We start from the raw sequence: 27,379 nt of genomic DNA on the forward strand, positions 1-27,379 counted from the left end.
GGAGAGCCTTAAGATGCATGCAACCATCGGAAGATTTTAAAAATAAGCTCCTTTGAAAAGGCGCACACCCAGCCAAAAAGCACATAGTTGTTGAGTCCATATCTTGTAAATTAAATTTTTTTTAAAATCCCCTTTTGCAACAAGAACACAGAACCCAAAACTCAAAGCTATGTAACATTTTCTCCAGAAGGAGCATCTGGCTGTCTGGCAGAGTTTCCAGTCAGTTGTTGTGTTTGTGGCTTTGGAGCCTCCTCAGAAGCCATCACGTGGTTAGGGTTTCTTTAGGACTGTCTGGACCACATTCTCTTTTGCTGAAAGCTTTTTTCTCGAGTTCAATTTTGAGGGTCTGAGGAATGTGTTACCTGAGAAATGTGTGGTTCCACGTTGGTTTGACCATGATGCAAACTTTCTTTGTGCGCAGAAGATCCCATAACTACATTTATGGCAACCCAAGCAGAGGCGGACAAAAGCTTCAGAAAACTCACCACATCAGGGACACCAGTGCAGGGCCCTCCAAATCCTATTTTACAAGTCCCATCAGTCCCTGTTAACTTGACCAGTGGTCAGGGATGATGGGAGTTGTAGTTAAACAACATCTGTTAGAATAGACTCCTGTTATGAATGGATCGCTCTGTTTTTACCTTGTATACATTTGGGATCTTCATAGAAATGTCACAAATCTCCTGCTGTGTACTTGTGTTTTGAGGCATGGTGTTTACAGTTTTTGCAGTATTCATACATCGCTCGCTGCCAACTGGGGATCATTGTTTATGCATCTAGTGGGCTCTGGTCCAGAAATGTTTATGCCAAAAGTAATATGTTAAACTGCAGTTCTTACCCTGGCTGCTGCCTGGCAGGACTTAACAGAGCAGTGGGGCCACAGTAGGATGTGCAGCCCTCTAGGTGGGTGGGGACACCCAAATGACTGATGCTGTGATCATGCCCAGATCGGCATCCAGTAGGTCTGGGCTGGCTCAGCCCTGGAACACAGGCAGAAGGGGAAACTTCCTGCTGCCGGAGGCCAGCAGGGCTGGCACAGGGACATCCAGGACAACACAAAGGGGGTTTGGATCACAGTATTTTGTCAGCTGCTGTGTAGCGCTCTTTTCTCTATAAAAAGAGAGCATTAACAAAGGAACGAAGTCTAAACTCAGCCATATTTTCTTCATTATCTTTTCTTACTGAAAGGAAACAACCACGATATAACAAAGTGTTAGGGAAGTTCCAGAATTTCCAGTGGGTTTAAGGTCACCTAATTCTGTGCCGGATTCTGGACGATGTGTTTTCCCTTTTTTTAATGGCATGACTCATCCTATTGCTGCAACAGTCTGTGGGGGTCACACATTTCATAGACTTAATTTGCTAGGGTTACTTCCTCATTGGCTAATATTTCACTTCAACGTGTTTGTGCAGATTTGCAGATTAGGTTGGGAGTCAGGTGTCAAACAGGAGCCTGCATAGCAGAAAAGGGGAGTTATATTTATGCTTAATTATTGCCAGATTGAGGGGGGTTGCAATAATTGGGGCACATTACTTAACAGCGGCTTTTCACTCAATTAATGGAAATAAACGGGAAAATAGAGATAGCAGTGGAATTAGGACCACTTTGGAAATTCTGTGTCCAAACAATGTTGCCATTAGCAGAACTATTAAGAGGGGCGGGGAGAACAGAAGGTGAAGGTGGTAGGGATGTCATGAAAACCTTCAGTGCATCAAGAATTGATGCTTATCCCCAGCAGCAAGTTACACAGTGACTAAGGGAACAAAATTCATTTCAGGCTGAATAATTTAAAGTCCTTCCTTGTGAACATTCTATGGAGCGTATATGTTCAAAATAGTGCTTTGCCTTTCTTTCTTTCTTTCTTTCTTTCTTTCTTTCTTTCTTGCTTGCTTGCTTGCTTGCTTGCTTGCTTGCTTGCTTGCTTGCTTTTTTGCAGACCTTGAATTTTCCGTAACTGTAGTAGCAAAGCAGCCAGCATTCTAGAAAACATGAGAATTTGCAACAATAATTTATTTATTTTAGTAGTTCTGTTTGAATACACTAATAAACTCTTGTGAAGATAGCAGTTATCAAGGCACAACAAAACAATATAACCTACCTACAAGAATATTCAAATATTATCTTAGAATTTCAATTCCTATACAGTGGTACCTCGGGTTAAGTACTTAATTCGTTCTGGAGGTCCGTTCTTAACCTGAAACTGTTCTTAACCTGAAGCACCACTTTAGCTAATGGGGCCTTCTGCTGCCGCTGTGCTCCCGGAGCACGATTTCTGTTCTCATCCTGAAGCAAAGTTCTTAACCTGAGGTACTATTTCTGGGTTAGGGGAGTCTGTAACCTGAACCGTATGTAACCTGCAGTGTATGTAACCCGAGGTACCACTGTATTACATGCAAAATTCCATAATAAATACAAATGATGACTGGTATCCAGAGTGAGTCATGGGTACTTCTGCACAAGCATGGGTGGTTTTTTTCTTTCTTTCAGCCTCTTTCCACCTTTGGGCTTAGCTGTCAACTTTTCCCTTTTCTTGCGAGGAATCCTATTCGGAATAAGGGAATTTTCCTTTAAAAAAGGGAAACGTTGACAGCTATGCCTTTGGGAGAGCACTAAGGTTGAGGAGTTTCCACCAGAAACAGTGAGATAAAAATACCATGTGGATGCATAGAACTTGTGCAATGCATTTATAGTTGTGAACCACTTAAAAGCCATTTGGCATATAAGCAGTATTAAAACTAATAAACAATTGGAGGGATCCAACATAGCACTGAGCAGGTCACTCCCATTAGCATGCGTATTTCTCAAGTTTCACTCTCACAAGTTGTGGCAATAGCCATTTACTTGAGTTTCAAAAAGGATTGACAAACTGGTTTAAGAATTGGTCTATCAATGGTTAATGATAGTTGAAAGGAGCCTTGTGGACCTCCAGCTGTTGTTGGACAACAGAGACTCCTTATCCTGTCTGTGACTCCTTCCCTACTCACCCCTGTCTTTGCTGCAGAATTTGGATCGGAGCTTTTTGTTTGTGTTCCTTACACAGAGTATATATAGGCCTGCATGTAATCAGGCTTCAGATAAGGGAACTGTTGTTTATATATAGGGTGATAATGGTAACCTTGAGAATTCAGTTGAACTATATTATCCATGAGCCACATTTGGATTAGAAGTGTGTTAATATTGCATGTATGCTTGGGAAAGACTGTTCCCCACCTGCTAATCTAGCGGTTGTTTCTGCCAAAATAAGCTGTCAAGGAGAATATTGCAGCTACCATTTGATTCACATGGCAGCTTCCATGCCGGTTTTGTAATTAGCCAGGATGTTTTGGTGCAGGTGTTTTGTTTCAGTCGCCTACTCCAAATGGTTCACATTTGCCAGCTTAGATTTTTGATTATTTTTTTTTAAACAGGAGCTGAACTGATTGGAGCTGAGTTGTCTTTTCTGTTTCAGTTGTAGTTGAGATTTGACTGCTAGCCTCAGGTGATGCAGGCTTCCACAAAAGAGCTAGTGAGATTGAGAGAGACTTGAGACTGAAGAAGCTCTTTCCGGCTTCCTGTTAAGTGAAGTGGAGCTTTGCCAGTGACAAATGCGGAAATGGGATCAAGCCACAAATATCAGTTCTGTGATTTAAGGAGAAATTGCAGCTTCACTAGAAAAAGCAATCTCGGCCATGAACACAGTCATAAGGCAGCATCTTTGTTTACTGCTCTCTAGGATTGTAACCCTTTAGGCAGAGCCTCCAGCTGGGTAGAGCACCTAATTATTTTACCTCTTTTAAAAATAGTTATAACAAGAATACATGGGCCTCATGCTTATCTCTCCATTTATATAAATCAAACCTCTATTTAAGTGAAATAGGAATAGGTTTTTGTTTTTCTGAGACTGATATGCAGATCATTCACATACAGGCCACTCTGCTTTGGCAGTCGCTAGACCTGCGATAATCATTTTCACACATACTTTCTACTTACAATGTGTTTGGATAAATAATCACTCTTGCCCTGGGAGTTTAATTTTGGCACATCATTCTGTAATCCCAGTGGTCACAGAGGCTATTAAGTAACCCCAAGAAATGCATGAGAGTTGCATTTCACTCTTTTGATCTGTAGCCCAGAAGCCTTTACTTCCAAAACAAATCTGTTTTCTTGGAAATGTGCTTAAAGTGGCCTTTCGTGCTGTCACTTGTGGTCACTTTGGAAGCTTGGCTTGTGAAAGATGAAGTTATGGAAATTCTTGTAGCTTGCCCTATATATCACAGTGTAGGTTGTATATTCGTGTTATACTCCAATAGGCAACTATATAAGGGCTATTAATGGCGCAGGTTATGGCCCATGATAATCGGGTTTGCGGTTGCCACTAGCCAGGCCACCCTGCCAGCCCCTCCTCCACTTTGCAAGCAGGAAAAAAATGCACTATCTGTAGCTGCTGAAGGAGTAGTCAAATAGATGCAACTTTTCTCCTTCAAGGTTTCTGACTAATGTATTTCCTCTTAGCACCCCTAAGAACAGCCAGGCAAGTTTCATGGAAGGAATAACATGTTACCTGGCCTCTCTCTATCTTTTAGCAAGTAGAAACCATAGCTGGGGGGGGGGAGAAAGATAACCATCTGGACCAAGAGCATCTGCTGAGAGTAGGGGGAAGATAGCCCCCCCCCAGTGTCATTTCTCTTGAAGCTGCTTATTTGTACGGTAAAGGAGGACTTGTGTTTATGCAGCCTGTAAATGTATTCCCGCCCCCCAATTGGGCAAATACTAATTTGCAGGAAGAGATTGGGAAAATATATCATGTGGCAATGGGAGACTTAACTTTGTTCCCCAGCCCAACAGTCTCAGTCTGTATCACACCTCCCTCCCCAGATGCCCTTTTCCAAAATTTAAAGAGATGGAAGAGCCAATTGTGCAACTTCCTTGTCCCATCTAGTTTTGCCCCCAGATACACAAAAATACCAAATTGCCACTCTAAGGAGTATGGGTACAAAGGTTTGGTATTGACTTCTTCAGAGCTTTGGTCCAGGAACTGGCACTTGCAGGTTTCTCTTTAACCCACTTCTGGTTTCCAGAGCAGGAAATGGTTGAGATGAGCAATAGACTGCCAGCAGCTTCTATGAAGTGGGCGCCCTGGTAGGAGGCAGTGGGCTGGAAGATGAAGTGCTATAGGCCATATGTTGCTCACTGTACTTCACATAATATATTTATGTCTGTACCAATTCCTGGGTGCAAAGGATGGAGGAGGTTTGCTTTTTTATGATTATGGGTCAATTAGACAAAAGATGAAATCACTTCCTCAGCAAGTAGTTACTCTGTGAGTTATAGCCCTGCCAAATTGGCATTGTTTGGAATCGAAAGCCTGCATGGAGCTGGTAGCCCTTGGAAATTGGCTAAATCTCCTCAACTCCTGTTGCATTTAACTGGGCACAAGGATCAGTGTTGTGGATAATTCGTTATTAGTGTTACTATCCTTGCACGGAACGACAGGCTTTCCGAACAAAATGCATTGTTGAGATTGACCCAAAATGTCTTTGTCCTCTGTTGTCTTTTCTTTCTGGAGGGAGAAAATTCTTCCTCTTCCATCATTAGCCCAGTGCAAGTTATTAATTAATGTATGCCACAGAGGTTAATGAGCAACATCTTGGTGAAACACATTTGGCACACTTCACTTTTGGAGACGGCCCTCGTAAAGTTAAGCTTGCCTTTTTATTTTGCCACTGATGAATAATCATTTAGGCATTGCCTCTTGAAGTGGGAAGGGGCTGTCCGTTTAAAAGTGGGAGTTTTCTATTTATCTCCCGTGAACTGAAAAGCAACCCCCCTAGCTGTCAGACTTTGAAATGCAGCTGTTGTTCCTTTTGACAGACTTCCTTTTCAGAAAGGCTAACATTCATATTGCTGTTTGGAAGGATTGCAGCATCTAAACAAAAGCCAGATACTTTTATTTGTTAAGTCAAGTGAAAAATGGGTCTGCCCTTCTCCAGTTAGCTGGCAGGAATTGAGCAAACATCAATGTTGCTTTTCTTTCTTCCTGGAAGTCAGTTCCGTACTTGTGAGGGCTGGGTGGGGGGAGGGAAGTATTTGATTGGCATGCCTGGAAACATAAATTCTCCACATCAGTGGGTTTATTAAGTGACTACCAAGGACAGCCTAATTAGTGTAAGCCAGCAGTTCTTGAACACCACCACCATTTGTATTCTTCCTCTTAACACCAGACCGTTCTGCATGCTTGGAAATAGGTTCATAATAGTACGGCCTATTGATGTGTACCATGGTAGCTGCTGTGTTTACCTCTCAACCACCAGCCAGCATGTAGAGGCAATTCTCTTGCATTAAACAAGTAATCTAACCATGACCTGTCTATTTATCTCACATAACATCAAAATGGGTAGAAGCCTACTAAAACGCAGGGTGTTAGCATTCCCACAACACTATTACAACAAGCTGTCCACCACAAGCAGAATCAAATTCATTTTTCATGTGGCATCCTAATACGGTCCTAGGTGTAAGCATAAGAAGAGCCTGCTGGATCAGACCAGTGGTCCATCAAGTCCAGCGATCTGTTCTCACAGTGGCCAACCAGATTCCTATGGAAAGCCGTAATCAGGACCTGAGCACACAAGAGCTCCTCTCTCTTCTGCAGCCTCCAGCAGAAGGAGCTCTAGGCAGGACCTCACTGAGAATGCTCAGCATCCCAAGGAATAAGTAAAAAGCTTGGAGAAGTTCCTTTGCTGGAAAAAAAGTAATATTTTAACAAAAGTCCCTTGTTATTTTAGTATGAATCAGCCAAGGGAAATAAATCCTGGGGATCATTCAGATTGTTTTGTATAAATTGAATGTTGGAGCAGGATTCAATTTAGTTTGTTGTATTTGTGGAATGAGGTCAACTCACACAATGGGACATTTTCCCACCACTATCTCGGCAGCCCCTAAATCTGCTCTGTGGGGAGGGAACCCAGAACAAGTTTAGGTGGTACACAGGGGAAGGGGCAAGGCCCATTATACAAATGGAACTTGTTGCATTTGCATACAGCCGTTGGGCTGTTTTGAATGGAATTAAAGATAAGCAAAGTGTCGTAAAAGATAAAGAACCAGTTGATTATGTCCTCCAATAGCTGGAATGCTCTGCTGACCCAAACTTTCTAGAGATGTGCAAAACTGGTACCATAAAAGTGGATTGTGAATCACAGCCTAATAGTCTGATTCACAAAGAGAGGTACTTGACTTTAAAAGATACTGGTTTTAATCCAAGGAGTCTTATTTATTTCAGTGGTTCACACTGAGTTAAATCTTATGTATTCAAATAAACCCGTGTGCCAGTGACCCCATTCGTGTGTCTCAAAACAAAAAAAGCCTTAGACTATGTGACATAGAATTGCAGCCTCTGATGCTTTGCTCATGGGCCACAAGGCAAGTTTGCAATGTCCACTTTCCTAAAATGGTGGTAAATGAATTTTCCATATAACTTCACGCTCTACTAGCAGCCGTTGTACTACTTTGTTACATTTTGTTTCTTCTTAGTTTCCTCTGTATTTCCTAAGTGTCTGCTGGTTGTGTTTAGTATTAATGATTTCTGTTTTTTAAACCCAAACAGAGCAAACTGGAAAGAAAACAAAGGGAAGAAGAAGTGACCCAAAAAGAAAAGGAAGAGATGATAGGAAAAGCAGCCCAGAGAAGAAAGAAAAGAGGAAATCGGGGAATGAGTTGGTGCTGGGGCAGCTGGGTAAGTTTGGCTTCAAAAAAGCTGCTTTAGCACCTGTGGAGAGGTTAAATGCTTTAAAAATGTTGCCCATGGAGCTTATGGGTGGGAAGTTTAACAAGTGCCCCATTCAGAAGCTTTTATTCACATGTTGAGTGATCATGTGAACAGGACTGCACTGAATAGCTATGCCCCAGGCATGTGGGCACTGGCCAGCAAGGACTCAGAGTATCACATGTGCAGCATGCCCAATGGCAGGGACTGGCAGATGGAGTCTTGAGTCCACACAACCTGGAACTCTTGATTGTTATTGGTATTGTAGAACAATTCATACATTAAAGAAAGAAGGTTCTACTGTTAGTGAAGTATGACTCCTTTAGCAGGGCTGTTTGTCAGCCAGTGACGCTGAGGCCCTTAGGTGTTACCGCCTGCTGATCTTGAGATAAATTCTGGTCTCGGTTTACTAGTTAACTATACCAAACTGATTCTTTATGAGGATGAGGACCTTTTTGGACTAGGCACTTCTGGAAATCTAAGAAACAGTTGTGGGCACCACAGTATACCCATTTCACAGAAGAAAAGCAAGCAGTTCTCAGGTACTCCCCCTCAAACAACAAACAAAACAGCTGCCCACACTCCAAAACAAATAAAACAGAAACAGCCAAAAAAGAGAGCGGGGGGGGGGAACCCAAACAAGGAAAAGGTCCCCCAACAAACTGACAAAGCACCACCATGTGGGGCCAAGAGGAAATCTGGAGAAAGGAAGGATGCCTTCTGTACCGCCCAGTGCCACCCATGGTTAAAAGGGGGGGGGGGAGTGAACATGTCAAATCGAAAATACTAAGAAATTGGAAGGGTGCCATTATGTATGCAGGTCCCGTGTTGGAGACCCTAGGATGTAAAGCTAATGATTCTCCTCTAGTTCACTCCTAAGTATAGAGTTTCATGTTACTGTATCAGGGTTTTGTATCCAGCCATGATAAAATATTTGATGCAAATAGGTGGCCGTGTGATTCACATTCAGGCTTCCCCGGACTGAACAGTCTACTTAGGAGTTGTGCTATTACAATCATACGTAATGTAATATTTTGCCTTGGTCTTTCTGAAACTTCTGTCTGCCTAATTACTGACCCAAATTTATTTATTTGTTTGTTGGTTTGTTTCCGTAGCCACCCTGTACCGTAAAGCCCCATGCTGAGTTACAACAATGTAATATATACAATTATAAAAATTAGATTAAAATGTTACAATTATAAACAAATAAAACTGTTCTAATTGGAACAGAAATTACCTTTGTGACAGAGGTTAAATGTCTACTGAATCCTAAGGCGTCCTGTTCTTTTTCTACTCCTTTTTGGTTTAGGTTTGTCCACTTCCTTTCCCATTGATGGGACCTTCTTCAACAGCTGGCTGGCTCAATCTGTACAGATCACCACTGAGAACATGGCAATGAGCGAGTGGTCCTTGAACAATGACCACCATGAAGACACCACCCCAGGCCTTTCTGAGGAACTTCTACACGACGAAGAGACCTTGCTGAGTTTCATGATGGATCATTCCCTGAAGTCCCCGTTGAAGCACAGTGACACCGCAAAGAAAGCTAGGAGCAAAGTGCGAACGCACACAAAGAAGAAAGTGGCAAGGAACGGCTTGAGTACCATCTTTAAGAGACAAGAGGACTCACATCACTGGACTAACGTGAGCTCTTTGCCAGATAGCACCACCAAGTCCTCACCCCATGATTTAAGAAACAGCAAAGCAGAGAAAGATGGGGACAAACTTCAGCCAGAGCGCAAGGTGATGTGCGAAGTGAAAAAGTCAGCTAAGAAGGGCTCTTCACACCCCACAACTCTTCCAAAAGCAAATGATTCACATGCCTCCCAGAGCCTGATAAGTAACCTGAGCAATGAGAAGGAGGAACCACTGAAATATACTCCATCTTCTGATCCCAAACCCCTGGTTAAAGTGCCTGATTCAGTAGGTAGTCCGAAAACAGTAGTGAGGTTCAGATTACCAAAAGAAGGCAGAGGGACTCGGAGATCCCAGAGCGAGAAGCCTGCTGAGCTGGTTAATGGACCTTCAGGAAGTGAGAGGTCGAAAGTTATCTTACACCCTTTTGACAATGAGACTGATGGCTACTTCTCAGATGCAGAAATGAGTGACTCTGACACAGAATCTGGTAGTGGCAGAGGGCACCATAGCCAATTAGATTCAGGAAATGAGGATAATTTCAGAATGAGCATTTTGGCATCCTAATACGCCAGATAGACCAATTATGACAGCTCTGTGAGCCCTAAATCCAGTTACAACTGCCATGTCTAATTTCCACCTGGTATCATAACAGAGGGTTTTGTTTTTCGTTTCGTTTTTAATTTGTATATATAGTTTAAGAAAAAAGAACTGTTGTTTTTCCTCTTCTCTGTTTGACTCAAAGCTTCACTGACTTAGACTTATATACTGTAACAGTAGCTAGCCTCTCCTAGTCAAAACATGTGTATCATAGTGAAACAAAATGCAAGCATGTGCATTATTAGGGGCTAGTGCTTTCTGGTAGTGAGCAGGACATCCTAGAATTTTAACAAGGAGGCCTGAGATTGCCAGTATCTGTTGTTCATGCAGGGATGACAGTTTTATGGGCATTATTTAAACCAAGCAAATAGATTTCATGGTCTGCCTGGTATTGCCTCTGTTTAGCAGGCTGCAGAATGGGGGTACTATTGTAGTAGCCAACTATATACACATAACTTATGGAAAAGTAAATTGTGTGTGTGCATGTGTGCATCTATGCATACATCTGCAGGATTTGTCAGTGTGTGTGTATGCGCGCGCAACTATGAAGTAAAATAAGCGATAATTTTTTTAAGAAGCACAACAAGCTTATTTGAAGAAAGCACTTAATGGTTGGAGGAAAGACAACATTGTATTTATGGTCTTTTAAATCCTTGATTTTTCTTTTTTACCTCCAGATTGATCCAAGTCCATCTAAGGGTTCAGGAACCAAGATTTAGCCCTATCACTCACAACTTATCAGCTGGGCAGCACTATAAACCCTCATCCAAGGGTCTAGGTAGATAAAGAATGACATATCTTTGTTAAAGCTGCTCTGCTTTTAATCAGTATGCATCCTGAGTGACATCCGATATTATTTATTGGTAAAACCTAAACCTTTGGGTGTCTGAAGCAATTCCCGTAATTTGCTCAGGTTGATTAAAGTAGCCTCTTACCAAAACACAATGGAGATAATAGGACGGAAGATGCAACTCCACGAACCTGAGAAAAATATTACTCAAATGTGTTGGGGTTTTGTTTTGTTAATCAAATGGCTTCAGTTCCCATAAAAGAGGTCAGTCTACATTTTCAGCATAAAAACCCAAATTATGGCTCCTGTTCAGGGAGCAAAACATGTAAACCTCCTCTGTACAATCATTTTACTGTAGACATCGAGAGGCGATTGAACCTTTTTTCCTTTGCCATTTCCCCCCCCCCCTTTCTTTCTTTGTAATGAAATTGATGGTTTTCCTACCCTTTCCTCCCTTGCATTTCATAACTGAAATCCTACTAGGAGGCCGTTGAAAGTGATAGACAGATGTCACTGTTCTAAATATTTCAATACTGTTGTGCATAAATTGTGTCTAGTACGCCTTAAGTGTCATTCATAAACTCATATTACCTATGAGTCACACAGGTTTTCCATGTTTGCACTTAATTACACCATTACTTCAGTTTTGGCTTCAAAGGTCATGGTTAAGGTTTGCTACATACTTTCTTGGAGTGACCCCAGTGTGAGCTCAGGGAACAAAAACAAAAAGAAAAGTGAACTTCACTAAAACTTTTTGTTGTTGGTATGTTACTTTAAATGTGTGTATGTGAGCGTGTACGTATAGATATAGATATATATATACTGGGACACTTCCGCTTGTTAATCCATCACTTTCAAACTGGGGGAGATGAAGACGTTGCAGTTGTTCAGATGAATCAGTTAAATTATTTTATGGATGCCAAAGAATATTTTGAGAATAGCACAGCCAGAAACCGGAAATTTGTCATTTTGGGGAGGGGGGGTGATGAATGAATGAAAGCTGTTTAGCTGCAAAAGGACTAAATCAGTGTTCATGACACAGCTGAGGCATTAGGTTGCAAGCTTGCTGAAGATGATGCTTTTATCATTTGGATCACATCCCACCATTTTGATTTCTGATGCTCTTTGCTCATTGCATTCTGAGCAATGTTGGTTTTATGTTTTCTGATGCCAGACATTGGCTGTCCTTGGTCTTTTGAGAGTCAGTCATTTTACAAGCCTTCCAAAGTCCTTAATATCACTCCAGTTGAGCCACAACTTGGAGAACCTTTATTCTGAAAAGAAACCAAAATCAGGAGCCAAACACACATCAGTGTTTTTGCTGATTTGAGAAGTTATGTTTGCAAAATGATTTTTTCAAAAGCACTGACTGAAATGGAACAATTTGGTATTTGCCTAACCCATACGAGTTGGCAAGTAAATTCTGCTCCTTAATTAAGGCTTGGTATGTTCAGATAATGTTAAATACAGTAAATAGGACTTAGTTTTATCTTATCAAGCTTGCTAGGCTTTAGCTACAATATCCTAGTTATGTCATACAAATAATCAATATGCTGCCTTTTAATGGCTCTTGCTTCCGTGTGCTTCAGTTCAACTATAGCTTAAAAAAAAGAGAAACAGAAACAGAAATCCAGAATTCTCACTGTACACAGCTTTGTTCATCAGCTACTGCATAACCTGCCTGCTCACCAGTACAGGACAGCAAAAAGAACAAACTTTAAAGAACAACCAAACTAAAGCAGCACCTATCGTCTTGATTTGGATTATATGTAACACTCCGAGACACTCCCATTGTTACTGTGAATAAGAAGTAATAGTGAACCAAAAACAAAAATTAAAAATATATGGGGGAAAAGAAATGCTTTCTCCCATTCTAGCACCTTCAGCCCATTAATGAGACCCTGTACACAAAGTCTCTGAAATTACACCATGGAGTTACACACTAGGAGAAGCCCCACAAAATGGAAGAGAGCCAGGGCTGCCGTTGTTCACAAGGGAAACCAAAGCCCTGTGGAGTCTTGGATCACAGCCTTTCCATGTAATACATCCACGTTTGCAACTAACAGGGAATAACACTGGGTGTATGTGGATTCTGGCCTTTTTGTATGGAGAAAGATGAAAGAAAAAGATGCAGACTACTTTACTGGAAGCCAGGAATATAACATTGTTCCTAACTAGTTGATGACAATGCCCTTCTGTTCACAATGCCCTTCTGGCTTGGATCCAGAAGGGGCAAACAGAAGTATGGGGTGCAGATTCCCCATGCAGCCCCCCACATCCCATGATGAAGATTGGGGGGGGGGGAGGGAGAAGTAGTATTTTAAACAATTGTGTCACACATGTGAACAGAAGAACACCATTGGAGCCACCAATATTCACTGTATTCAGTGTAGACAAGCATGTGGTAGAAGACGTAACTACTTTTACCTTGTTGCTTTGGCAAAATGTTAGTATTTTTGTATAACTGCTGTGGAATCCCTTGATCTGGATTTTGCAATGTGCTTGGCCTGGCAATAATGCTCCTAATGTAACTGCAGATGTGGCAGCAGCGGCCAGTGAGTGCCTTGGAACAAGGCATAGGCTCTGGAGTTGTAGAGGAGCCCATGTAAGCTGCCACCTTACAAGCAAAATGCAGTGCTAAGTACACAGAGGTGCTCCGTATGGTTAGTCCAGGTTCACCTCTGGCATCAGAGTTTTGGTATATATCTGGCTGGCTACGCTAAAACGTTTGTAGCCAAAGGCATTGCTAATGAAAAAGGGGTTTTCTGGCAGTGCAGCTCTGACTTACTTTAAATCATTTCCAGTTCTGATTATTACATATGGTCTCCAGTAGTGACCATCTAAAGTCTTGTTGAAGTTTCTGTGCGGTTGACATATCTGCATATTGCTCAAAAATATTTTTAGAAGAACTCCAATCTTCCTTCGCTGTTTTGCACTTGCCTTTTTCTCAACAACAGCAACAACAAAGATTTGCATAAAGGAAGAAGAAATAGTCCATGGGAAATATTTTTATGAACTGTAAATGTATTTTGAGATGAACAGAGAGCATATATGGTCTATTTTATTAAGCAACGGTCTTTAAGATGATGTGTGAACGGCAAGCATTTGTATTTGCAATGTAAAGGATGAATCTCATTTCCTTTGGAAAAGCAGCGTCATGCTTTGGCATTAACATGGTCATAACGATTCTCCTCTTTTGTTCATCAACAAGAATCAAATCTTTCTTTTAAAATATCAGTGTTCAGTCAACTGAATTTCCTAAAGGCAATTTTGTAGCATATTTTGCATCTCTTTGAAGATTTTAACATTTATTATTAAAAAATAAAATTAAACTATTATTTGACAGAGCTTTTCCTCAAAACACAATGGAGAATTAGCCATTTCTGCAGGAAGAAAGGAGAAGATTTCAATCCCACCTGGCTTTCCCCCCCCCCCATGAGCTCCTCAATGTGAGGTTTTTGCAAGCTCTCATAAAAAGACTCCTGTTTCCTGTTACCAGGTAGGTGTGTTAATTTGGTTGTTCTTTAAGGAAACTGTAGTATACTTTGCTCCATTCCACACAGACGCAAAACAGGCCCACTCCATATCAGTTACAGGAAACGATATGAATGTCACAGAAGGTAAAGCCCTTCTGTTTTCTTTGTTTCAAAGAAAGTGATGTGCCATTTGTTAATATAAAAGAGAAATATTGAAAATATATTGAAAAGAGCAATTTTAAATTATTTTTGGCTTATGTTGCGATATTTATTTTCTTGTATTAGAAATTCCTTTGTAGAGAAAAAAAATGTATTTTTCATTAATGCAAAAACCTATTTCTCCTTTTGTACATTTTCCATGTTAGTTAATCCTTAAAGCAATATAATGTATCAAAAGTTGTTCTGTGTGAAAGCTGTATTATGCATGCTGTTTGTGTTGCTTTGGAATAGGTCTGTCTGCCATAATTTTCATCATGTTTCGATTCCGTGTATGCTTTAATACACATTGGGACCATGAACCATTTGCTTATAAAAAAAGAAAAGAAATACCTTTGCATTCTTCAATGTGTTGGCAAATGCAGTCAATAAAGCCGTGTTTTCTGTGTACTTTTGTTTGGCTATTGAGTATTCAACAGGACTAACTCACCTCCATATCCAAAGGAGTCATCTTTTTCACCTTTCCATAAAATCTCAGTAGCAGTGTGCCTTAGACTAGTTAGTATCTATGCAATATTAATCAGTTTCTATCAAGATTGAGGGCATAGTTCCTTTTTAATTCCTCAGAAGTGGTACTGTGTTTTTGCCACAGGACTTTGAAAGTGCAAGAAAGCTGCAGAATAGTAAACACTGTAGAAAAGGGATGTATCCCTTCCATTATTATTATTATTATTATTATTATTATTATTATTATTATTGCAGGGTCCTTTAAAGCCAGTGCAATCATATGCGCCACAGTTTACTCCCAAACAAGTGCACATAGGACTGCAGCATCAGGAGTGTAAATGCCATAGGCATAAATCCCATTGAAACCCAAAGGTGTGCACGGCAGGCACCAGGTGCTATACACCTGCAAAATAACCTTTTATAGGAGTAAGAACACAACACACTGAGCTGTGAGTCAGCTGTATCTTTGAGGTGCCATTGCCTCCTGGGGATTTAAATTGTAAGGCAGGCATAGGCAAACTTGGCCCTCCAGATGTTTTGGGACTACAACTCCCATGATCCCTAGCTAACAGGGCCAGTGGTCAGGGATGATGGGAGTTGTAGTCCCAAAACATCTGCAGGGCCGAGATTGCCTATGCCTGTTCTAAGGACTACTTTCCTGTTCAGAAAGCACTGTAATGTAGGGAAATAATAATTTGAATTGAACTACATCCTGCTTCCCACAGTGACCAAAGTCCACTGGTTGGGCATGAAAGCAGTCGTCTCTTCTACTCCCCAACTGCTGGTCATCTTGACATGTGCAAAGTATACACAAGTTTATCTCACTATGTTGTATGTATTCACCTTCCCAGCCAGCATGCAGTATGTAAATATACAAAGAAATAAGGGGGGGGGGAAGACAATCGTTTCAATACATGCTTGTTATTTCCTGTGACTTCCATACATAATGCTTTAACCCCCATTGGTTATGTGTTCCAATCTAGTAACTGAGTGAGACAACCACAAAATACAATTTAAGGTAAGAGAGTTTATGCTGCAATCCTGCAGGAATGGTTGACTATAAATAATAGCAGGAACGTATCAACAATGGAGAAAAGTACAGATAGCCCCCAAAGAGAAGGAAAGACAGGCCAAATTATTAAATATTCCTTTGTAGCTTTATCCCAACACAGAATGATTCCACTACTCCCACTGTGTATTTCTGTTGTATCATGGCCTGATCAACAAGATTAAGATGACTTCCTCCCAATCAAGAATATCTAGATTGTGCCACTAGGCTTTGAATCCCCAGTTTTGTTTAATTGTCTTGGGAGTCACAAAACACATGGGAACACTCCAATCTAGTAGAAGCACGTTCACACTAGCTGTAGCAGGAACATACCCTTGTCATCTGTTAAACTAGAGAGACCTATACTGTCACCAAGGTAAATGGATATAGACATTTTGAAGATGCAACTTATCACATTCTTGAAGGAAACGTGTGCAATATTGCATGAAGAAAGCTCAAGAATACAGTTCTGGAGAAGATCTCCACACACTACAAGGGCTTATAAGACAAGAACAGAAAAATATCAGCAAACAACCGAAAGGGCAAAGCTCTTCACATAGTGTTTAATTTTATACCAAACACTCTGAGGCTTAAAATCACAGTCATTTATAACAGCTGGGTTTACATGTTCTTTTCTATGTAATTTTACTTTTACATATACATCCCGTAAATGAAAAGCATGAGTTTGCATCCACAAACACAATATTCACCTGCTGGGTCATTCAAAATAGTAGTAGGTGTATAATGTCTGTAAAGGCAGCTAAACTGAGTATTCTGATCTTTGTTTATGCGAAGGTGGCTCTTAAATCATATGAGCGCTCAACATGATATTTTACACCATTATACTTCTTACGGTATTTTAACTTTCTAAATTTGAGGGAAGTGGGAGGATTTATATATATATATGTATAAGTTTTCAGTGCCACATTGGTTTTTGCAGTTAACTACTGGTACATGTATCCTAGAATTTGGCATGCAAGTCAGGCCCATAATAAGCCTTAGAGCAGGGAACAAATCCTGTGGGGAACAATCTGTCCCCTATTAGAATCTCCTTCTCTGGACAGATGCATGCCCACAACCTGAGACCTACAGGGAAGTCATCACTGCTCTCTCCTTTTCAAGGCCCTCCTGGTTCTAATAGATAGTGGGGTGGGAGGAAGGTGGGAAATATCCTGCATGCCTTCCTTTGCCTCCCTTGGTTCCTGCCTTGCAGGTGGTGTGACAACATAAACCACTGGTCCCCTCTCCTGAGTCACTCCCCTGGTCTGCTGCCTCCGCCACACACTCTTCAGGGCCTTGCCAGTCCCTGGCCACCCAGTGGGTTCATAGGCAGGATTGGGAGAAAATGGAAGGATTGGGAATGGAGGATTGGGAATAGCACTTTATTTTTCAATGTGGGGAGGGAATGAGATTTTTTAAAGCTAACATTAATCCAGTGGCCACTGATACATCTTTGGGTGACAGACAGCAAACAAAATCTAAGATCTATTTAGGAAGAGTTTGGAATTGTGCTAGACAGTTTCTACCGCCTTCTGTATGTATGAAGAAGGTAAAAGACAATTGTTCCCGCTGGCTCATAGCTAGACCAAAGCACGAGTTCAACAGAGGCATCGTTTGTTCATCTTCCAAATGTCTTAATAACCAGACCAAATATAAACTTTTAAAAAGCAATACACCCCCATCTCCTTTTTCTGAAACTGCACACAAGGACAAATGGAACCAAATCTATTAAAAAGTAACGTTTTGCTAATGTAATACCCAAATGGAAAAGAAACAGCTGAAACATATAAACTGCTATCAACGTTGGTCAGAAGCCAACGAAAATAACAATAAAGTTGCACTCTCTCATATTGGAGATGAAATATTGGCTACTTTTGCTGTAAACATGAATAATGGCCATAAGACAACCGCTGGACTCATTCGGCGGAGTTTTTTAAAAGTGATAAATGGCCATCTAGTGGCAGTTATGGTTTCCATTCATAACAGACATGCAGCTTCACCCAAACAAACGAGAATCTTCCAGCCATGTGATTGTTCTCTCAGATTACTAGATGATTACCTGGGTGGGTCTGATTGTGTCAGAATATAGGAAATGTTTCCCCCCGTTGTAAACCTTGGCTCCCACTAGATCAACTCCCTGCTTTTATAAGACAGTAAGTGGTCTGGGACACATTTGTAATGTTTTTTCGTTCTGGGCCAACTGCCATGTCTATAAGGTATGCAGTAAGGTAACTTGCTTCTGAAGAGATGCTGCAGTATGATGACTGCACCACTGCTTTGTTAACCAAAAGAGAACAGTAACTTGATTATGTTGAAATCAGTAGTGCTGGAAGAGCTACGAATGCATCCCAGGGCCTGAATCAAAAACACTCTCACCAAACCTTCTAATGGTAGCAAACAGGCTATGACCACCCATTTTTAAGGATGCTACAAGCCATGGCTTTCCTGTATCAGGCTCTAAAGCCACAGCAGGCACTCTAACTCTACAATGGTTTGACCTCACTCCCAAAGGTACACTCCTCCACTGTTCCCTGAGACAGATGGATGCCAACCAACAAGTCAAAGGCAAAAGGAAGTCAGGTTTTCATCAAAGCACCCTTTATATTAGCAGGAAAGCAGCAGGAGACATTCCGATTGGCAGGTTGGAGGCAACATGACAAGCACATTCAACTTGATTCCCCCACTCCCTGAGCTCGAGCCAAATGGCAGGATTCAACCACACTGTTGTGCTAGTGGGAGCCAGCACAATGAGTCGTGCTAGCACAACTGGAGTTTCCATCCTTTCCTCTCCCCCCCCACCCACATGCCTCTCAAATTGGCTCAGGGTGGGGCGAGGGCAGGAGAATCCCCAGAATAGGCCACAGGGATAGGAGAGACCATTTCAGCATAAATGCTTGCACTGATGGAACAATCATAATAGCATGAAGCTGAATTCTTCCCAAAGTTTTGTGTGGTTACTTTAAATTACTAAATGATGTTCATCTTGCCTCCCGTATCCCAGATGCATCCCAGGTCAATAATGGGTCCCCAGGGTTTCCCCAATTTTTCTTCTTGCTAAAAATGGGCAGCCTGGTCTGTTTTTAGGTTCCGTGTAGTTATCCAACCCTTTTCTCCCCCTCCAGCTAGGGATGGGGGAGAAAAGGGATGGGATTCAGTTCACAATGAAAGGCAAATCTACCTCATTTTGCACTTTCTGAAGCAATATGTGAACCAAAATTTAGCCAACCTTCAACATTCACACTATTCTGAATTTTGCAGTTTCCCAGCCAAGTACTGCATACAAAAATGCATATACTAGAGTCAAATGTGCACTAAAATGCATAGAATAGTGAAAATAACATATAAAGTGCATTCTAGTAGGGGAAATTGCTTTGCAAAACATATGTCTATTACGAGAAATTAGCACTAAAATGTTGATGAATTTTCACAGGGACTTTTTTTGTTTTATTGCAAACGGATGTGGAAATATGGGGAACCGAACGTAAGACTGGTAAAATGAGAAACTGAAATGGACAGATTTGCCCATCCATCCCTACCTCCGCCTTTCCCCTCTTTCCGGGCTTTGCTTTTCAGCTGACTCTCCCTTCCTACAACCACCCTGGCTATTTCACATCCTGCTGTCTCCACATCCTCTGTTTCCTTTCCCACATTGATTTTACTATCACCAATCCCCAGCCTCTTTGCAAGCAAATCTTAGGTCTCCTCATTTTCCCCCAGCAGCGCCGAACCTCCTGCTCTAAGCAAAGCAATCCCAAATGGCTTCATGAAGGAGAAAGCCACCAAGGTTCAGTGACACATATTTGCATGGAATGTGTCATTAGCCCTGGAATCTGCACAGAAGCGGAATCGAACAGGATGCTCATTGATGAACTCTTTTCCAAGCATCACCAGTGGCATTATAATGCAGTTATCTCAGTTACATTGTTCTGTACTCCACCATAGTGGGGTTGGACTAAATGACTCTCAGGGTCCCCTCCGACCCTGTGCTCTTGCTGTAACTCTGGATTCTGAAGCAAAGGGGGCTGCTGAAGAGGTCAACCCTCTTCAGAACATGCTTAGCCTGGCAGATTATGTTATGCTGGGAGGTTGGGCCTTTGCAACAGATGGCCAAATACAAATGACGTGTTGCCATAGAACAAAGTAGTAGCTGGAAAGCCTTCTGCAGGCAACATGTCTCTCTTATGTCCCCTGGCTGGTGTCTGTGTAACTCTATTGACTTTGGGGCTGCCCCAAAATACCTACAGAAGGAGCAGTTCTGTGGATGCTGTGAATCTTCCATCTTATACTCAGGTTGTATAGTTGCATAAATAAAACCTAATATCACAGAAACACTAAGTTCCCAGTAACCTTCATTCAAAGAAAGGTAAAAAGGTAATGGCAAAGGACCCCTGGATGGTTAAATCCAGTCAAAGGCAACTATGGGGTGCGGCACTCATCTTGCTTCAGGTCAAGGGAGCCGGCGTTTGTCCACAGACAGTTTTCCGGGTCATGTGGCCAGCATGACTAAACCGCTTCTGGCGCAACAGAACACTGTGATGGAAACCAGAGTGTACAGAAATGCCGTTTACCTTCCCACCATAGCGGTACCTATTTACCTACTTGCACTGGCATGCTTTTGAACTGATAGGTTGGCAGGAGCTGGGACAGAGCAACAGGAGCTCACTCCATAATGAGGAATTGAACCACCAACCTTCTGATCGGCAAGCCCAAGAAACTCAGTGGTTTAGACCACAATGCCACCCGCGCCCCATTTTTCAAAGAAAACCAACCCAGGGTATATTCAGGAACCACATCTCATCTCTTAGACAGACGTACGTGTGTGTGTTACAGTACCAAACCCAGAGCTGTTGAGTGCATAGAAGTGGGGCTCTGAAGATAGTGATCTGTGGCTCTCATTAAGGAAGCTACAATCTGGAACATAATTCAAGAAGGTGGTGGTCTTTCCCCAGACTTCAGAGGGCAAGAGGGATAAAAACAGTGATTAAGCAATGTTATCCCCAACTGTACCCCTTTACTTCATTTACAGATGAATAGCTGCTCCTGCACTCTAAGGAGGGAAATAATTATTGCAAGAGGCCCAGCTACTGTCCACGGATGATCTAAACCCCACCAGCAAGGGGTGGGTGGGAGCAAAGTATACAGAGAGGCACTGTACATGTGCCTACAGCTCATTGTAGAGCTTTGCATGCAGGAGAGTTCAGAATCAGTCCCCAGCACCAGAAGGGTCTGAGAAAAGCCTCAAACCTGTGGTGCTCGATAGCTAGATGAATACTGAGTTAGATGAACCAATGACCTAACTCAGTACTAAGGCACTGTCACATGTAGCAGCATGCAAGTGATGTGGCAGGGCTGTGTGACTATCCTGACCTCCATCCCACTGGGACACTACAGCAAAGCAGGATGGAGAGGAGGAGCATGGTGGCAGCAAGGTCAGTGCTGTGGAAATGCAGCGGCAGAAGTGCCAGGGTTGGCTCTCCCATCATGTTTCCACCTCACACTGCCTGCTGCGGTTCATCCATCCATATGTTCTTGCAATATGCAGCCCCTGCTTACGCACACATAAAACCAAACCACCTGTTGTAATGACAGGCTTTTTGATAGCAAACGTAAGACTGGATGATGGTCTTGTCACAACAAGATATCATAAGAGGCAGCATTAACTAGCCCTCCAGACGTGATGGAAGATTATTTTCTCTCTCGTTGCATCTTTCACTACATCAACAACATTTCTAGGTTTTGGAAGGCTTCTGAAATGCAAGCACAAATGTTTGTGTTTCACAGGAAAGTTCCCCTGCTGAAAAGAAAACAAACAAAAGCCAGACAACAGCTTTGTTTACAGCTTTATATGAGCCTGGCAATGAAGTTGCATAGAGTAGCCTATGGGGTTGTGCACAGCATTACACTGACTAATTCAGGAGTACCCAGCAAAAATTAAATGGAATAAAATCCAGCTTTGGTTAATGCTTCTAGAAAGGAAGTGTTTGAATAAAAGGAGTGAGTGTGGGTCCATTTCACCAATGAATATGAAAAATGCTGAACTTACAAACTTAAAAGGAGTGGCACAAGATATTTTATACCACAGCTGATTCAATACTACTGTAAAAGCAATACGTTCCCTAAATGTGAAAAAGATGGTGCTGTGCTTGTGCATAAAGGCATTTAATTTTACACATATGCATTATAAGATCTAGCCTTCCCAAATTAATCCATTTAGGGCAGCCATGCTGGGTACTAAAATAGCGCATTTCTCATGGATGTCCATGTAGGGATGTAAAACGAGGTGCACCTGCTGCAATTTGCAAGCGTCGATTTGAAAACAAATCTACTATTAAGTGGCAGCGAACCAAGGGAAATATCCCGTCTGGGGGAAGCAAAGACCCTGGCTCACAGACATGTGCTACAACTTAAGCTTTTGTTGGAGTCTGCCAATTCTGTCAGGAGCGACAGAAAGGAATCAGGTTTTGATTGCATGCAAATGTTCAGGGGTACCTTTCTGAATGTGACAATTTGCAAGTCTATCATCTCCTAAGGCACAAGGCTTAATGCCCTTGCTGTTTGTCAATGGGAAGCAGCATCTCAATACAGAGCCCAGGTGCGTCCTTTGGAATACTTTAATAAATGCATATAGATATCATCAGATGGGAGAGTAACAAGGACAAATAATAATCAGCACACAGGAGTGGATTTGCTCATTCGTTGCAGGTGGCGATGTTTTCTCCTCAAGCGATGGAGGGGGAGGCGTAGATGGAATGCAAGGGTTATCTGCAGCAAAAGAATGTGAGGGAAGTCAGCCAATGGCTACGTTGGGAACAGGAATAATCCTGAGATGAGAACCAACAGCTTTTGCTGTTTGTGGCTGTTTGCAGAGAATGACTCAGCAAGCAATGCTTGTGTCACTCAGGCAGATCACCTGCAGACAGAAAGGGCTCTGGAGAGAGATTAGGACTGGCACAGAGAGGCAAATAAGGGAGGAAGGGGGCTTGCAGGAAAGAATGAAAGGGAACTCGCATCCAGGAGCTCAAGACATACTATCAGGAGTTTAATTAACTTGACAGAGCTGGAAGCAGCAGCAAGGAAAACAGCACAGCCGAGATGTACGGGTGCCAAGGATCCAGATGGATCCTTGATGGAAGAATACATTCACTCCTTTGGCAGCTGCAGTGCATGATAATCCTGCACTGAGGAGGTGGAAAAGTTGGGCATTTGGTGGCCTTGTCTCTTGATGGCCTTAGTAAGAGAATTCAGACTACTAGACAGGCCAGGGTGGTGTTGACCTGAATCCCCAGCTTCCCTGGTGAAAATTCCCACTGGCGTAAACAGTATGTCAAATCCAAAGTTCAAGTCAGAAAACATGGTCCGGGGGTCAATCCAAGTAAGCAAAGTCTGAAGTCCAGCAGTCAGGAAACACAGTCCAGAATCAAACCCCAAGTGCAGTCCTGTAGAAGTCCTGGAGCATCCAAAATGAGGTCCCTCAACATGGGCCGTTGAGCAGACACAGCACCTCAGCTCTGCTACCCTTTTATACTTTGCATGTGGATTGCAGCATCTGGGCTTGATGGGACCTGTTCCAAGCCTATTCCAGCTTTGGACTCAAACCCCTCCTCCCAGAGCCAGCGAGCCCCTCCTGGGCTGAGGGGCCTTGCCTGCTTCAGCCTGCCACTGCTCTCTATGCATCACACAACCATGCAGCTCACCGGATGACCTTGGGCCAGTTACAGTCTCTCAGACTAGCCTACCTCACAGGGTTGTAGAGAGGATAAAATGGAGGAAGGAGAGCTATGTACACCACCTTTAGCTCCTCGGAGGAAAGGTGGGATAGAAACATAATAATGTCATGGCCTAAGCTGCAACCCACAGGAGAATTGTCCTGTGCAAGTTCCCATTCTTGTCAAGGAGACTCGTGTAAGAGAACTTCCCAGAGGACTGGGCCTATAAGCATGAATTGCAAGTCAGCCCCCATCTGATAATTAATCAGGTACACAGACGTATATAATGTGTAAATTAAGGGGCAAAAAAGGTAAAAAGTAAATACCCTAACAAATGACCTGACAAGGTTCCAGGACCTGCAGAATGTGGGTGGCAGTCGAGACCAGAAAGAAACAGGAGCAGAAGGTGCCTAAAGGAACAAGAAGTCAACCAGATTGTGTGACTCTGCCAATTCTATGGTTGGAAGCAGCATGTTAGAGTCTCTGTGGAGGAGGTGGGAAAGTTAAATGAAGAGCAGGGAGAAAATGGCCTGTAAAAGCTGCTTTGTAGCATGTATGCTGAAAAGGGTGGCTTAGGGTAGTGGAATTGCATGACCTGAATGTAAACCCCACTTCCCGCTGCACAGGAATGTTTCCGGAGGAATGACATTTCCCTCCTTTTTTATTCTCCTCTACACACACACCATAAAACGCTCAGGTTCCAAGTCTACTGCTATGTAGCATATAATGGGAAGGAAAAGGTGTTCCTCTCCCTTACCTGAAACTTCTCTCTTTCCATCAAGTTCTGAAGAGGCCTACAAGGCTCCTGTTCCAGGCTGGCTGGATCTGTAAACAGAAGCACTCCTTTTAGGGGCGAGGGATGCACTGCAACATTATGTTGCAGATCCCGCATCATTTTAAATGCCACTTTTGCCTTGAAATATTTATTATGTTCACAGACCACACACTACCACCACCCTGGGCTGATAGAGGGTGGACATCAACGTGGAGCTAAGGGGATCATTTTGTCAACATAAACATTCCTGCTTGCCAGATTGAATGAACTCCCGTTTCCTCCCACCATGCACTGCTCTGGGAGTTCTTCTGATCCTCCAATGTGGATTTGTTGGGGGAGGAGAGTGGGGAAAGCCCCATTGTGCTAGCAGGAGTCTTTGCACTGGCTTCCACAAATGGATCCAGGTGGCTAAATCTGACCCCAATTGTCCAAGGCTACACATTAGACTCCAGTAGAAGTGAACATTCTATATCCAGTTCCTCCACCCCAACACACACCCTCAAAGGCTCTCAATTCAACTTCAGGTGGTGATGTGAATGCTAAACCAACCATGACCACAATGCTCATTTCCATTATGAATGTATTTCTGCTACAATTAGACATTAGCATGGATGGGGCAGGAAAACCACAGCGGTGATATGTGAGTGCCTAACTCTGTTTGCTGGACTCTGTTGGCTTCCTGATTACTATATCCAGCCCTAAGTTTCCCAGGACTATTTGTGACAGATTTGGGGAGGACTTGCTGGAGGGCAGATGATCTAATGTTTTTTATGCAAAAAAAGAAAAGAAATACCCTATCAAGGTACATCACGACTCTTCACATCAATAAAGTATATTTTTGTGAGTCAGATTTAGGGCAAGCTCCAAGAAGGCAATTTCAGCTAAGAACTACGACTAAAAAATAAAAAAGTAAAAAATAAAGGAGGCTTAAAAAGTGGAGAATTATTGTTGTACATTGAGTTTTAATGATGACATAATAGCTAGCCGGCTGTGCTTCTCCTTTGAAACAATGAATTACCCTACTGCCATCATAACAGGTACTAGGGAAACAGACGTTCCAAAAAGATGGAGGCTAAAAGGGCACTCATGCAGATTGGCCATTAGCGGCTTTGCTCTTGAGGCTGAAATTGTCAGATCAATAAAGCTGAATTTTCCCTGAAAGTCAATCAAGTTAAGTAGCAAAATAACACATGCATACAATGTTGCAACTCCTGCCAAAAAGATACAGAAGATAACTGCTTTCAGAGCCTCCCTCAGCAAATCCATCTGGACATAAATGAGACGTTGATCCAAATGTACCCGAGCAATTCATTATCCCTCATTAAGGGTTATCCAACACACAGTGCTCCCAATTGCTAGAGCTTCAAATTTAGCAAAGGGGGATAAAGAGCCAGCATCCAAGGTCACGTTTGATTCTGCTATCCGTGGGATGGATGAGCCATGTTTTCCAGGCAGTGATCTGACAGGTGTCATGAGGCAGGTAGCCCTGGTCCCTGCCCCTCTTTATCAGCACACCAGCCACTTTTGTCTGCTTGGAGATGGTGGCTCCATAACTGCAAACTGTGGGAAGCTTAAGAAACCAAGGGGAGGGACCAAAGGAAGAAATGGATACGACTTATTCCAGAGCCTGAAAATAGAACATGATCCAAGGGGGAGGAACTGCAGAGCTAGAACTGTGACCAAGTTTCCAAGCATTGCTCCACCTTGTATACTGTGTCTCCTCCTCTTCCCTTCCCCCTTTCTCTCTGCTGTTTTCTTTTGCTTTACAAGCATCTTAATTAAGGTCCAATTAGCATATGGGCTTTTTCATCTCAGTGCAAAGCTCCCTGATTTGCACTTCCTAGAACAATATGAGATCCAAAATTCAGCTATCCTTAGAAATCAAAATGCCTGTATTTGTGAACATAAACAAATGCATTTTATTAAATGGCATTAAATTTTGCCTGTATATTTGGCAAAATTGCACGCAAAAAGGTATACATATCAGGAGAAGAAATGCTTGAGTATTTTCCTGAGGAATTTAAAAAAACGAGTTAATTGCAAACAGACTTTTAAAAAATCATCAACTGAAACTGACTAAAGACTGGCAAACTAAAGACTGAAATAGGGGAAATGAAAATTGAGAGATTTGTCCATCCAACACCTGCCAAGATGGTTAGCTGTCTACACACACACACACACACTGCATCCATTTTCTGTGCCACTACTCAGCAGAGAGATATTAGAGAGTGGATTGTGGGAGGATGATTGTGGAAGTGTTCACCCACTTCCCACACACAAGCTCTCACTTTGATCTTATGGTAGAGGCAGCCTCCTACAGAAATGAGGATGACAGACAAGGCATTAGCGGAGAAGCTGCTGTGGAGCTGCAGCAAGAAGGTATCTTATGCACTGCACAAAACCTTCTGCTGCAGTGCCAGAATTTCCTGAATTCTCTTTCTTGAAACAATCCTTTGCAGACATAGACATCTGATGTTGTTGTTTAGTCGTTTAGTCGTGTCCGACTCTTCGTGACCCCATGGACCAGAGAACGCCAGGCACCTCTGTCCTCTACTGCCTCCCGCAGTTTGGTCAAACTCATGCTGGTAGCCTCGAAAACACTATCCAACCATCTCGTCCTCTGCCGCCCCCTTCTCCTTGTGCCCTCCATCTTTCCCAACATCAGGGTCTTCTCCAGGGAGTCTTCTCTTCTCATGAGGTGGCCAAAGTACTGGAGCCTCAGCTTCACAATCTGTCCTTCCAGTGAGCACTCAGGGTTGATTTCCTTCAGTATGGAGAGGTTTGATCTTCTTGCAGTCCATGGGACTCTCAAGAGTCTCCTCCAGCACCATAATTCAAAAGCATCAATTCTTCGGCGATCAGCCTTCTTTATGGTCCAGCTCTCACTTCCATACATCACTACTGGGAAAACCATAGCTTTAACTATACGAACCTTTGTTGGCAAGGT

At 42.5% G+C, this 27,379-nt stretch overlaps 1 protein-coding gene and 1 long non-coding RNA gene across 2 annotated transcripts in view; one reads left to right on the forward strand and one right to left on the reverse strand.

The window, feature by feature from the left end:
• The window catches only part of JADE2 (jade family PHD finger 2), a 139,765-nt gene extending 129,662 nt beyond the window's left edge, over positions 1–10,103 (forward strand). The window contains exons 11-12 of the mRNA XM_081893298.1: positions 7,581–7,709; positions 9,049–10,103. Of these exons, the coding sequence (XP_081749424.1) occupies positions 7,581–7,709; positions 9,049–9,941 (1,022 nt within the window). The 3' untranslated portion in view covers positions 9,942–10,103. The remainder of the gene's footprint in view (positions 1–7,580; positions 7,710–9,048) is intronic.
• An 883-nt stretch (positions 10,104–10,986) lies between these two features.
• On the reverse strand, positions 10,987–14,840 carry LOC309360140. Its single transcript, XR_014163936.1, has 2 exons — positions 11,209–14,840; positions 10,987–11,171 (listed from the first exon to the last, which is right to left on the reverse strand). It is a non-coding gene; the product is annotated as an uncharacterized lncRNA (long non-coding RNA).
• Between the last annotated feature and the right edge of the window lie 12,539 nt (positions 14,841–27,379).

This window comes from Podarcis melisellensis, assembly GCF_964234715.1.
Source record: "Podarcis melisellensis genome assembly, chromosome: 2".
In the NCBI taxonomy this organism is placed as follows: domain Eukaryota; kingdom Metazoa; phylum Chordata; class Lepidosauria; order Squamata; family Lacertidae; genus Podarcis; species Podarcis melisellensis.